The 12,659-nt window shown below is 63.4% G+C and overlaps 1 protein-coding gene across 1 annotated transcript in view; it reads right to left on the reverse strand.

Moving 5' to 3' along the window:
• SLC9A3 (solute carrier family 9 member A3) overlaps positions 1–12,406 on the reverse strand; it is a 43,026-nt gene extending 30,620 nt beyond the window's left edge. The window contains exon 1 of the mRNA XM_072752654.1: positions 12,069–12,406. Coding sequence (XP_072608755.1) covers positions 12,069–12,285 — 217 coding nt within the window. The 5' untranslated portion in view covers positions 12,286–12,406. The remainder of the gene's footprint in view (positions 1–12,068) is intronic.
• Positions 12,407–12,659: the final 253 nt, after the last annotated feature.

The following is a 12,659-nucleotide window of genomic DNA, read 5'->3' on the forward strand; positions in this document are numbered from 1 at the left end:
CCAAGACGGGAAAACACTGCAGGCTACTTAGCGGGAGACGTCAGTCTGAGAAGGCTGCGGTCTGGATCCTCACACAGCAGGACAGCTAGTCTACGACATTCCAGAAAAGGCAAAACTATGGAGGCAGGAAAGAGCCCCACGGCTGCCAGGGTCGGGGAGTGAGGTGGCGTGGGGCAGGCAGGGTACTTGATGCTGTAACGAGGGGCACGTGTCCGCACACTTTGTGTGAACGCCCACAGTGCACCCAGATGTCAGCTACGGACGGAGTAAAATACTGGCATTGGCTCATCGGCTGCAGTCCGTGTAGCACAGCAACGCCAGACGGTAACAAGGTGGGGGCCGCAGGTGGGTACGCAGTGCTATCTGCTCACTTATTTTGTACGTTTACACCTTTCCTAAACACACAGCGTCTACTAATCTTTGAAGATCGGCATTGCCGAGGCTGTGCTGGGTGCGCCTGGGGGGTGACGTGGCCTCAGAGGTGACAGGTGGTGAGGCCAGGGACAGAAGGGACAGCACATCAAGGCTGAGGGGTGGGAGGTGGGCAGGCCAGGAAGCACGGCCATTTGCCCGTAGGGAGAACCCGGCGTGAACAGCCTGTGGCCTCATGCCGACCCGTCGGCGGTCTGTACTCACCCTGCAAGGTTTCAGGGACGTTTGTTGGGTGATCATGTGCGGGTGTAAGCACGTGTGACTGCAAGCTGTGCGAGCAAGCACATGTGGGCAGGACTGTGAGCACAGGCGGGGGAGGCGCCTGCCATCCTGAGCTCCAGGCCCATCTGTGGCTTCAGGTCTGAGCCCGGGTGAGATGCCTGCCCACCCGCCAGGGGGACAGCTGGGTGCTCCTTCGTGATGGGTCAGGATGGGCCTTCCTGAGGGACACGGTCTGCCTGCCAACCCGTGGCCACACGCCCCTGCTGGGATGCGGGTATCACACATCAGCCGCCCCGCCCCGTCCCCTCCCTGCTGGGACAGAGGCTCCCCAGACATTGCCTGACAGGTGCCCGTCCCAGAACACGAGCTGCATGGGAGGCAACGATTCTAAGGTCTCCCTCAATGCTGTGACCTGCATGCCCTCAGCTGGGCACATATATGCCTCCACAGCACCCACACACATGCCCCATGGGCCCTGGTTGGCCGATCCCAGGGGCTCTGATGGGCAGGGCCGTCAGCTCCGGGTCAGGCTGCCTGAACTGCACAGGCCCCCTGCTCCCTCTGACAAAGGCGCAGACTGGCGGGATGCATCATAGTGACGTCCACAGGTAAGCACAGGGCCTGGCTTGGCTCTCTGGCCCTCTCCCTCTGTAGGCAGCCGCCCCCAGAACAGGCCTTGCAGGGCAGCCGGCCTCCCTCCTGCTCTTCTCCGGGGAACGGACACGACTGTGTCCTGTCCATTCTCCTCGGAGACTCTGCCTGGCTCTGTGTCGGCCACAGGCCGGAGGTGCCGTTCAGGGTCACAGGGCCATGCCAGCACCGGCTTGGGAAGTCACTCGGATTTTCAGCGACAGGTTCACACTCAGTGCAGCGAGAGGTTCACACTCAGTTCACACTGCACACTTAGACTCAGCTTCAGATCACGAGAAAACCAGGACTGTAAACAGAGCCAGCTGGAGGGGCCCAGGTGGGGCCTGCAGGACGGGGATGTGCCCAGACAGATGCCCTTGTGCCCTGTTGCCACTGGAGGGAGCCACTGTGGGGAGGGGGTGGGAAGACCGTCCCAGGGCACTGCTTGGGGGTCAGCTTTCCCCACTGCGCACTGGCATGGCCTGGGGAGCCCATCCTTGTCCTCGGCGCCCACCTACGCCCATCCTGCATCGGCCGGTGCCTCCCGCGGGGAGTATGATCCAGGGCGAGTGTGCCGCCAGGACACACTCCTCTCAGGCTTTGAGGGCCCAAAATGCAGAGTGCAGGGAAGGCTCATGCCGGCCGGGGGCTGAGGGCACCCCAGCCATTGAAATGTTCTCGGCATTATTGAGTTAATGAGTAAAGGGTTTGACAAGGGAGGCTGAATTCTCCACACCGGGGCCCTTCCCAGAAACTTAAAACTGCCTTCCTCTTCCAGTTTACCCCCAGAAAAGTTCAGGGGGAGGGGCCAGACTTACACCTGCCACCTGCCAGCAGAGGGTGACCTTGTCTGGAGGCCCTGTCCCACACCTGCACCCCGACCCCTGCTCCGTTCGCTAATTATAGTTTTTAAATGGTAGTCGGCTGAACCCCCGCCCCTGCCCAACCCCAGTAGCCCTGAACTGGACATCGCCAGCAATAGCAGCCCAGGGGGAGGGAGGAACACCGTTTCCAGGAAGAAAAGGTAACCTGGTGGCCAAGGCTTGAGGCACGCCCGTCACAGGGTGGTCCCCCAGACCTGGCCCAATCCAGCTGAGGCCCCGGCAGTGACAGGCGGCACCCTGCAGGGTGAGGCTGTGGAACCATTCCCACTCCCAAGATAGCTGAGGCCCAGAAGGCCACAGAGAGCCGGGCTGTGTGGTGCAGGGCTGCCGAGTCCCACTCCCCCCCCCCCCCTGACGTGGAAGGACCCGGGTCCCCACAGAACCAGGCAGGGGGGCCAGCTTCTCACCCTTGCCCGGGGACACATGCCTCAGCTCTTGCACGACTCTCCTGGCATTTTTGTTTTCACACAATATTGTTGACTTGCTGTCATGTCTGGGCACCGCGCACGGTCACCACTGTGTCCACGGGTTGCCCACCAGGCACCTTTTGGGCCTTTGCATACCTGCAGCCATGTCCCTGCTGAGGAGGTCAGAGCAGCACAGAGGAGGGCAGCTAACCACACACGTCCCTCAGGTGCAGCAACACACCCGGCAGGGGCCCCATGTGGGTGGCCCTGGACAGTCCAGTCCTAGAGTCCCGTGGACTTGCACGTGGATGTGTGACATAGCCAGGTCCCAGGAGCCCGGCTGGGCAGTGGCTGCTTCCCTCTGCTCTTCCCACCCTGGGCACCCTTGGGCTGGGCCCCGGACCCCAGTCTCACCCCCAGGAGCTCTGATTCAATTGTCTGGAGCCAGCCCTGGGGTCGAGCTGGACCCAGCACCGTGGGTCTCACCAGGCTCCTCGGGGGCCCATGAGAGTCAGAGCAGACACTGACCCCTCCCCGCCCCCCCAGGTACACGGGCAACTGGTCCCTGTCTGGATCCTGAGCTGAAGGAGCAGGATGCAGGCGCAGCTGCCTCAGGCCGCAGGGAGGGTGGCCACTGTCCCAGGGTCTGGGGCAGTGGCCCAGACTCAGCCTCCATGAAGCAGTGGAGGGGCCGTGGTGCCCTGACCCTGGGGGTGGACACACCTATCCCCAGGTCTGCCTGGGGAGAGGGTCCCGCCTGGCGGGGGGCAGTCTAGGGGGCCTGCTGGCTTCTCCAGTCGGAGAGGCCTCCGTGACCCTGAAACACAGCTCCCGGGAGGCTGCCTCCAATGGGATGGCCAAGGTGTGGCCTCAGCCCCTCCACCTAGGAGCCCGGCCGCTCCTGTGGGAGTCAGACCGGGAGCCCCCACTTGTGAGTCTGTGTGCAGGACTGGACAGCCAGCATGGGGACAGTCCCTTGGACCTCTGCGTGTGGACGGATGACAGGAACTCAAACATTCACCAAGTATTCCCTGGGCACCTGCCCTCCACCCCGTGCCCCCTGCGGTCCTCCTCCTGAGGTGTTGTCCTGCTCGGGCGGCGCCCCACTGGCTGGCTGAGCAAGAATTGCACCCCAGCACCCAGGGCTTCTAACTCCAAGGAGCCGAAGCCAGTGGTTTTCCACAAACTGCCAGAAAAGCTGCCAGAAACAGGCATTTCCGGTCCCATTTTGCTTTTACAAGAAACCCTTCCCCAGCTGGGAGCTCACAACGGTTGGACTTTAGCATGATAGCTCGGCAGGTGGTGAATTCACCGAGGCTTCCTGCCTGATTCACTCAGGAAGGGGAGAAGCAAGGCCCGGCCCTCCCCCACAGCTCTGCACACCCCTCCAGGCTGGTGCCGCCCCCCCACCTCCACCACCCCCAGCCCCCACCCCCCGCCAGGGCTTCCAGGATGCCTCCCCGGGCTGATGGCTGCCTTCAGGGCCACATCTGTGTCTGAAGCAGAGCCGGCCACTGGATGAGGGGAGCCGGGGACGGGACTCAGCTCACCACCCCCTGTGCCCCTCTGCCCCCTCTGCCGGGAGTCCACACCTGCCTGCAGGCCCCAGCCCGCATGGTCAGCCCTCGCCACCTGCTGGGCCCCCACCCCGTGCCTCCCCCTGGCCCCCTGCCCTAGCCCCTCTCACGCTGGCTGGCCCCCTCCCTCCCACGGGCTCACCTCAACCGTGCCCCACATGGGAAGCCTACACTCCGCTACAGTCTGACTCCTCCACCTGGACTCTGACCCCCTGTGTCCAGCAAACCATGGGGCTCTCAATTCCTTCTAGCACCGATGAATGAACCCTTGGGTTGTAGATGTGGACTCAAGACACAGCCAGCTCCAAGGAAAGGCAGCGTGAAGCCAAGCCCCAGGCCAGACCCCTGACCTAGGAGGGCATCTCGCAGGACCCAGAAAGTGGCCTGGATGCCACCCATCGTCACAGTCTCCTGGAGGGCCATGCGTGTCAGGCGGGACAGGCCCGGCAGCATGGGGGCTCCAGGCGGGGGTGGCCCCGTGCACTCAGCCTCTTGGCCTCTCACCTGCTGGATCCTGTGCCCTTGGGTGCCCTGGCGACGCCCTTCAGGGCTCAGAGATCTCATTTCCCGGACATTCAGAGGGGAAGGCTTTGACCTTCCAGGTGACCTTAATCTCTGATTAGACCCTGGAGCGCATATGGACTATACACCTCAGGGAAGCAGCCTATAAAAGGAGCGGGATGATGCCAGCGTTACAATGCTCCTGGGGAAGGCTCAGCTCACAGGGTGGCAGGTCTGAGCCACCCTCATCCTCTGATGTGGGCTTGTCCGTCTCGCTGGAGCCATGCACACCTCCTCCCAGAAGCCTCCTTGTGACTCTCATGACTGGTTGCCTTCCTGGCCCCTCTGACCTCCCCTTCTACCCCTCCCCTGGCTGACTTCCCCCACCACTGCTCCTCAGACACACACACACACACACACACACACACACACCTTGGTGCCTTTGCACAGGCTGATCCACTCCTGAAAATGGCCCCTTCCCCTCTGCCTGCCCCATTTGCTGTTCTGTGGAGCACACAATGCCATTGGTCCTGTGGCGTGGTCTCATCTGTCTGACCCCCAGGATCTGGCACTGTTGGGGTCTGGGCTGCGTGGTGCTTGTGCATCGAGCCCTCAAGTGGGGAGCACTCCTCCAGCAGCCAGAGTTGCAGATGCTCAACATCGAATGTTTTGCAGCTGCACTGAGGAAGGAAATCGGGCCAGTCATGCCCCTGAATGCCGGGGCTGTGCTCAGGGTACTGACTGCCCGGGCTCCGCAGAGGCAGGCAGACAAAGGCAAGTGTGCGTGGCCTGACTGGGTGGATCTGTGGTGCCCTGCTCCGGAAGGCATGACCAGGATTTCGGCTGTCAGGGGATTTCTGCTGGTGAGGGTGAGTGCAGCTGGTCCTGGGGACACAGCCACCCCGGTGAGCAGTGGGGTGCGGGGCTCCCAGGAGGCTGTGTGAGGCTTGGGAAATAATTCAGGGATGGAACGTCTCCCCAGGCCGACCTGGACGGCTTGGGTGAAGCTGCGGATGGGAAGCTGGCCTTGAGCAGTGCGCTCATCCTCCCCCACCATCCACACAGGCGTGCGAGAGCGGTGCCAGCAGCAGGGTGCTGGCATGGATGGCAAGCATGACCTGCACACAGTGGCCCCTCAGCTCCCAGGGCTCACCTAGTGGAACCAGAGAACCAGGATCCCAGGAGCAGGGGTGGGCTCACAGGGTGGGGTGGAGTCTGGTCTCCCCAGGAATCTGGGGAGGCCACACAAGGCAGGGCCACAGCCAGTGTGGGAGCCACCCTGCACCCATGGGTCCCTACCCCCCACTCCCCTGCACCCACTGCTCAGGGCCTCTGTTGCCCCACACACACAGCCCAGAGGGCCCAGGAGCTCAGCATCCCCCAGCCTTGCAGGCCCTGTGGGCAGGTCTGGGGTGAGCAGGAGCCACTGAGCCCTGGGCCCACTCAGCACCCCTTCTCCCTGCCTGAACAGAGACAGGAGACAGAAGACAAAGGTATGAAGGAGAGATAGGAATGGGGATGAGAGATAAGTCAGGTCAGGACGGACAGGACAAGGTGCAGGCACAGGGTGGGGGCAGAGATCCGCCCAGTAGAGCACCCAGGCTGCCTCAAAGGTCTGCTCCCTGCAGAGAACAGGCCCCTAGCTGTGCCCCCGGACCCAAGCAGGAAACTGCCCCCCGGGCTATGCCATGCTGCCCAAAGCAAGCTCCTGAGACCTGGAGATGCATACCCAGTGCCTGAGAGCAGCCAGCGGCTGGACCTGGTGCTGGGGCCCTGCACACAGCCACGTAGAGCCAAGGCCCTTCTCCAAGGGAGGCCAAGAGCCCACGATGGGGCAGGGCAGGCGGCAGACAACAGCGGAGGGACCTTGCAGCCCCGTCCCTCTCACGGCCAGTGCCACCCCTCCAGGTAAAACTCACCACCAGGAGGGCTCTGGACACCACACACCGGTCACCGGGGGAACATGCATGCTGGGAGCCCTAACTTCAAGCCCACCCAAGCTTCCGACCCCAGCACTGGGCCTGGCAGGTGTGGCAGGAAGTGTTTCCTCCAACCCAGGGGGACAGAGAAGAACCTAGAGCCCCTCCTTGAGGGGCAGGTGTGTGTGTCCTGACACATCTGTCTGGAGGTCAGGTGGAGGCTGAGCTGGGCCAGGCCGGGAAGGCATACACAGGTCACAGGCACCTGCACAGCACGGTGCTGTCCCCGAGCTGACCTGGGTTGCGACCCGCAGGGCGGCGTGGGGCCTTGAGGCCCACAGGACAACCTGTCCACTTGCAGGAAGTTGGTTGAGGCAGAGCCTCCCGGGCAGGACAGGAGGCTATCAGCGCTTCCCAACCTTTGCCCCACTTCCCTCTGGATATTTCAGGGTGATACCTTAGCTCCAAATGCCCATGGATTGTTTTACAGCCTGAGGCTAATTCCCCCATGAACCTGTCCGAAAAGTGAGACTTTACACCTTCCACATGGTAGAGGCTCTTGGGAGGACCCTTGGTTCCTCGGATGATGGGTCTTGACTTCTGGCCCAGTGACTGCCTCTGTCCTGCCAGGGCTGGGGTCCACTAGGGCCCACTGACTCATCTACCCCGGGGAGGATGGGTGGGACCCACTGGGGACTCCTGCTGCTCACACTGTCCTGTGAGGTCATCTTGTCCAGATCCCCTCAGGCATCCTTTGAAGGGAGTAAGGAACATTCGGTGGAGGCAGGCAGGGGGCAGGATGGGCAGTGCCCAGGGACCCATGCAAGGAGCAGGAAAGGGGTGAGGCTCAGCACCAGAGGCTCCTTGTCCTAAACCAGAGCACATGATGGAAAAACCAAAGGCCTCTGCTCTTCACACCAGGAGGTAAGTGCCTCGCATGGCTTCCCCCACGCCCTGGCAACACCTGGGGCAGACGCCAGCTCCCACGGCTGTACCTGAGAGCACAGCTCCCAGGTGCCCTGGGTAGCACTGTGGAGGGGGTGCTGCAGTGCCCACAGATGTCCCAGGCCCCCTGCGGCCCTGAGGCTGGAGAGGCTGGACCATGCGCTAGCACGGAAAGGCTTGACAGGAAAGGACCTCCACACAGATGCACCGTGCAGGTTCCCAAGGCTACACTCCTGCCCTGTTACTCCTGCAGGTGACCCCAGCCCCCTGGGCTCTCTTCCCCCAAGAGAAGGGTGAAGAGGGAGGTGTCAAGCCAAAGGGGAGGGCCTGTAAAGCCCCAGGGCACCAGGGGAAGGGCCTGAGGGTCAGAGGACATGGGGACCAGGAGAGACCTTCTCACCAGCACCCCTGAGCCTCTGGCCTGAGGCTCCACGTCCCCATGAGCTCCACGTCCAGGGCCTGTCCCCAAACTGGGTGTCTGACCAGCCCACCCACCCTGACACTGCCCCTCCCCTGGGCCTCTGCCATTGCAGCCCATTCTGGCCAGGGGCACACCAGGACCCAGACCCTCCCCTCACTGCCCACCTCTCACCCTGGACCCACTGGGACGTCAGCTGGACACCTGAGTCATGTCTGTCCCCTGAACCCCCGCCCCCCCAACCAAGATGCCTAGGAATAAATGGACCCTGTCAACCCAGAAGTGCCCCATCCCCCAGGGTCCCCCTGCTGCCCCTCCTGCCCATTCTCCGCCCTACAATCAAGGCAGGAGTCTGAGAGCCCAGGTCTGCTCATGTCCCTCCCCTTCGTGCCACCCTGGCTAGGGAGCAAAGTCCTACAGGGTCTGTGGTTGTGCTGCTTTGGCCTCCGGTGGCCTCCCTCTGGTCTCACCTCTGGCCTCCAACATTCGAACCTCCCTCTTCCTGCAGAAGCACCTTTCCTGGTAACCCTGCCAACTCCAGAGTTCCTTCCCCAGGAGCTGCCTGGATCCCCACACCCAGGTGGGCCCTCCACCCCGTTCCCTGTGGCCTCACGACCTCCACATGGCCAGTGCTGCCAGCCCAGCCTTCACTACCCGAGGAAAGTTTGAGGAGAGAAAGCCCCGCCTGGTCCAAGGCCCAAAGGGAGCCTGGTAGGGGCAGCTGTAGACTTGGGGGCCACCAGGGGTCCAGAGCAAGGAAGTACCCCACCCAGGGACAGGGCCCAGCCCACTGCAGGGACCCTCACCCCCCGGCCCAGCAGGCACCACCTGTGTAGGGGCTCCTGCTTCTCCTTCTGAATCCCTGAAGGGTACAGCAACAGGCAGGGGCCCCTGGAGGCCAAATGCTTCCAATGAGTCCTTCACGGAGCTGCAGACGCAGGGCTTTAGGGGCTGGGGGTCCCTGGGCTCACCAGCCACACTTCTCACCAGTGCAAAGGCGCTGCTTCCAGCAGAGCTTCCAGGCGTGAACTCAGGACTCCTGGGCCCAGTCACTGGTGGCTGTGACCCTGCCCCCTGGCCTTTCTCTGTCCCAAGCCACCTGAGGTGAGAAGCTGGCTCAAAACATTTGTGGGTATGATTGCTTTGTCCCAGGGTCCCCAGCATCTCGGCATCTCGTTGCCCAGCAAGGTGACACATGGCTGGAAGGAATCTGAGCTCTGCAGACTGAGGGGCATGTGAGCTAAAGCCAACACTTGAAACCACTGGGAAGAACCTGGCCAATGCTTGGAAATAGACGGAAACCCTCTGTTCCTGTGCCTTGAGACTGAAATACCTGACCATCTTACACGATGAGAGGGGTCAAAGAGCTTCACGAGCATGAACCCTGGACCGCGGGGTCAAGGAGGAAGCACACCAGGACCCAAGCCCTCCCCTCATTTGTGAAAAAACTGGACACACCACCACAAGGCCTCCAGGCTTGACCAGAAAGAAGCAGGCAAAGGTGGCTGTGAGTGCTCTGTGGGGTTTGGGAGAAGGGGTGCACAGGGAGGGGTCTGGGAGCCAGGGCAGGAAGGGGGGAGAAGCCACAGGGCAGAGGCTGTCCTACCTCCAGGCAGGGAGGGGGCCAGGCATTGGGGAGCCCCTGGGGGTAACCCCTGACCAGGCTAGATCTGGCTCTCCAGGGCCCGGAATGATGGGTGAGGGGAACTCCAGGACCTGGAATGATGGGTGAGGGGAGCTCCAGGACCTGGAATGATGGGTGAGGGGAGCTCCAGGACCTGGAATGATGGGTGAGGGGAGCTCCAGCTCCCCAAGTCTGGTCCAGAGCGCAGAGGGCGGGCAGACCACTGAGATGAGGTAAGTACTTCCTTCTAATGCTTGGTCTGTGGGGCTGAACATGAGCAGGTGGGTCTGGCTTATTTGCGAAGGTTTGGTTTGGTCTTTGAGCTCTAGGAGGCTGAGAGATGGCAGGGGGTGGGGTGCCGAGGTGGCCGGAGGAGGGACAGCTGATGAGCAATGGGGAAAAGGCCAGAGTGAAGGAGGTGGGGGCCGCAAAGGAAAGGGCAGAGGTGGGGGTCACCCAAGGCCCATAGTGAGCCAGCAGGAGGACCTTGGGGACCCAGGCAGAGCCAGGGCAGGGTGTGGCCCAGAGTAGGAGGGCACTGAAGCTGTAGCTGGTCAGCCCCATGGGTCTTCCCTCAGGGTCCTTTTCATGGGGTCCTGAGGACCGCCAAGGTCTCCCCCAAGCCTTGACCTTCAAGGGGAGTCAGCAATCCCAGATGATAGCAATGGAGTGAGGATGTGGTGCTCAGACGATGCTTTTTAAATTAACATGGGTAGGAAAATGAATTCTGGGCTTGCCCTGACCATGAAACCGAGCCGGCTGCAGCGGGTGGCCACCCACCTTGGAGAAGGTGCCCTGAGACAAAGTCCACCTGTGCTGGAGACTTGCAGGGCTATGGCTCTTCCTAGGAGAGCAGCACTGGGGCCAGGCAAATCCTCGGATCAGCCTTCCCGCAGTCTGTCCCCTCGGGACCTCCCGGCCAAAGGGAGCCCAGCAGCCACCGCTGGAATGTGATGCCAGGCTCCAGGTCTGGACGCCGGGGCTGTACTAGAAGAAGCCCAGCTTGCCAAGAAAGCACATATCTGCTTTACACGAGGGTGCTCCGCATCCCAGGGTTGGAACCGCAGAGTGTCACGGCCCCCTCACCCTGCACATAGCATCCCTATGGTGCTTTCACAGCAGAGAGCGGGCGGCAGAGGACAGCTGGCTGTTCCTGGGGGAGGTGGGCAATGTGAGTGTTGGGAAAGCCCAGGTTGGAGCTGGCCCCATCCAGTAGATGACCGGTACAAAGTGGCAGTGTCAGCCCCCCCTCCCGTCCCCGGCGGAGGTGTTCGGAAGAGACCTCGTGTGGGTGCTGGAGTCTTACTCCTAGTCTCGCAAAACCCTGGAAAGCCCAGTGTGGGATAGAGTGAGCATGACACCCGGCAGTCGGGGCCAGGTGAGCAAGGAGACCTGCAGAGAGATGCAGGGGGCCTTCGAGACCCAGAAAGCAGAACCCAGAGGCCCTCCAGGGAGGCGGTCGGCATAAGCAGGACACAGAGCAGGTGGTGTTGAAGGGAGCACGGCTCACCAGGCACTGCCAGCGCCCCAGGCACACCAAAACTCGGGCTCACAGTTCTCTAGTAGGCTACCCGGAGCATGACCCTGCTATCCTGCTGAAAACAGCCGAGCCCAAGGCCCCACGAGGGCCCCTCCGCCTTGCTGAGTCCCTCCCCTTCCCTGGGGAGGGTATCCTCAGGCCCCCTCCCTCGCTGTCCCCCAGCCTCCACCTAGTCAGTGGTGCAGGCCATCCTCAGTGCAACACCTCCAGGAAGCCCCTCCTGGTGGACCAACACGTTGAAACCTTGGACCTCAGAAGCTGTTAGAAGGCTGACCTTCCCATCACCTTGCCCGGGAGTTACCTGCAGTCCCCACTTTGCTGGCTCACTGAAGCAAGTTAAGAGAAATCAGACAGACCAGGAGTTTTAAAAGAGAAACATCGTCAATGGAAAAATTGCTCTTATAAATAGGATTTTACTGGGTTTAATCTCGAGTGGCACCGCTGTCTTTCTGCACTGGGGGCCAAATATCACCGCGGCGCTTGCGGGCCACCGCCTGCTGCGTCTGCCCGCACCGGGCAGCCCCCACCAGCCCCCACCAGCCCCCGGACAGGAAAGGGGCCCGGGGCGCGCAGAGCAGCGGCGGCCCCGAGGTCTGCAGGCCTGGAGGCGGCAGAGGGCGGCGGGGACGCGAAACCCGGGAGCCTGGCGCGCTCCTGGCCGGGATCGGGAACCCCGGCGGCCCGCACGGCTGCTCCGGGCCCGGCCAGGCTCGCAGCCCGCGCCTCGCCCCGCCCGACCCGAAGGCCTGGCCCTTGGGGCTCACAGGGGCGCTCCGAGCGCGGGCAGCTCCCGCGGGACGGGTTAGAGCGCGCACCGGCGCAGACCCCGGGCAGGGCGGACGCGGACGCAGGGCTCTGCGCCCCGGGGCGCAGGCGGGGGCGCGGGCGGGGGCGCGCAGACCCCAGAGCCGGCCGGGGCACGTCGCCGCGGGCTGGGACGCGGAGCCCCAGCGAGCCGAGGCTTCTTACCGATCTTGGCCAAGCTGGCCACGAGGATCCACAGGGCGATGATGTACGGTTCCTGGACATGGTGCCATTTGAAGGTGACCACCTGGAAGCCCTGGCTCTCCCCGTGCGCGCTGCCAGGCTGCTCCTCGAAGGCCCGCGCCCTCGGCAGCACGCCGAGCGCCAGCAGCAGCGCCAGCTGCAGTCCCCGGCTGCAGCCCGGAGCCCCGCGCCCCGACATCGCCGCCGCCGCTCAGCACCCCGTGCGGACGCTCATGCCGCGTGGGTCCTGCTGCGCCAGGCGGGACGCGCTGCGCCGGAGCCGTCGGACCCTGGGGACCCGCGTCAGGCGGCGCCCAGCGCACTCGGAGCGAGGGCGGCTGGCCCGGTCCCCGCCCGCCGGTGGCCTTTAATCCGGCGGCCCCCTCCCGCCCCGGGGCGGGGCCTTCCCGCCCCCGCGGCGCGCACGCGAGCGCGGACACCGTCGCACGCTCCCGGCACGCCCGCCAGGCCTGCACACGCCCACCCGGGCCGCCGGGTCGCCCTGACCTCACCTCCTTAGCGCGCTCAGCCCCTGCGCGTCCCTCTCCGCCCCTCCCGCCCGCCAGCGCCCCC

The sequence above is a fragment of the Vulpes vulpes genome, chromosome 3, assembly GCF_048418805.1.
Source record: "Vulpes vulpes isolate BD-2025 chromosome 3, VulVul3, whole genome shotgun sequence".
Lineage (NCBI taxonomy): Eukaryota > Metazoa > Chordata > Mammalia > Carnivora > Canidae > Vulpes > Vulpes vulpes.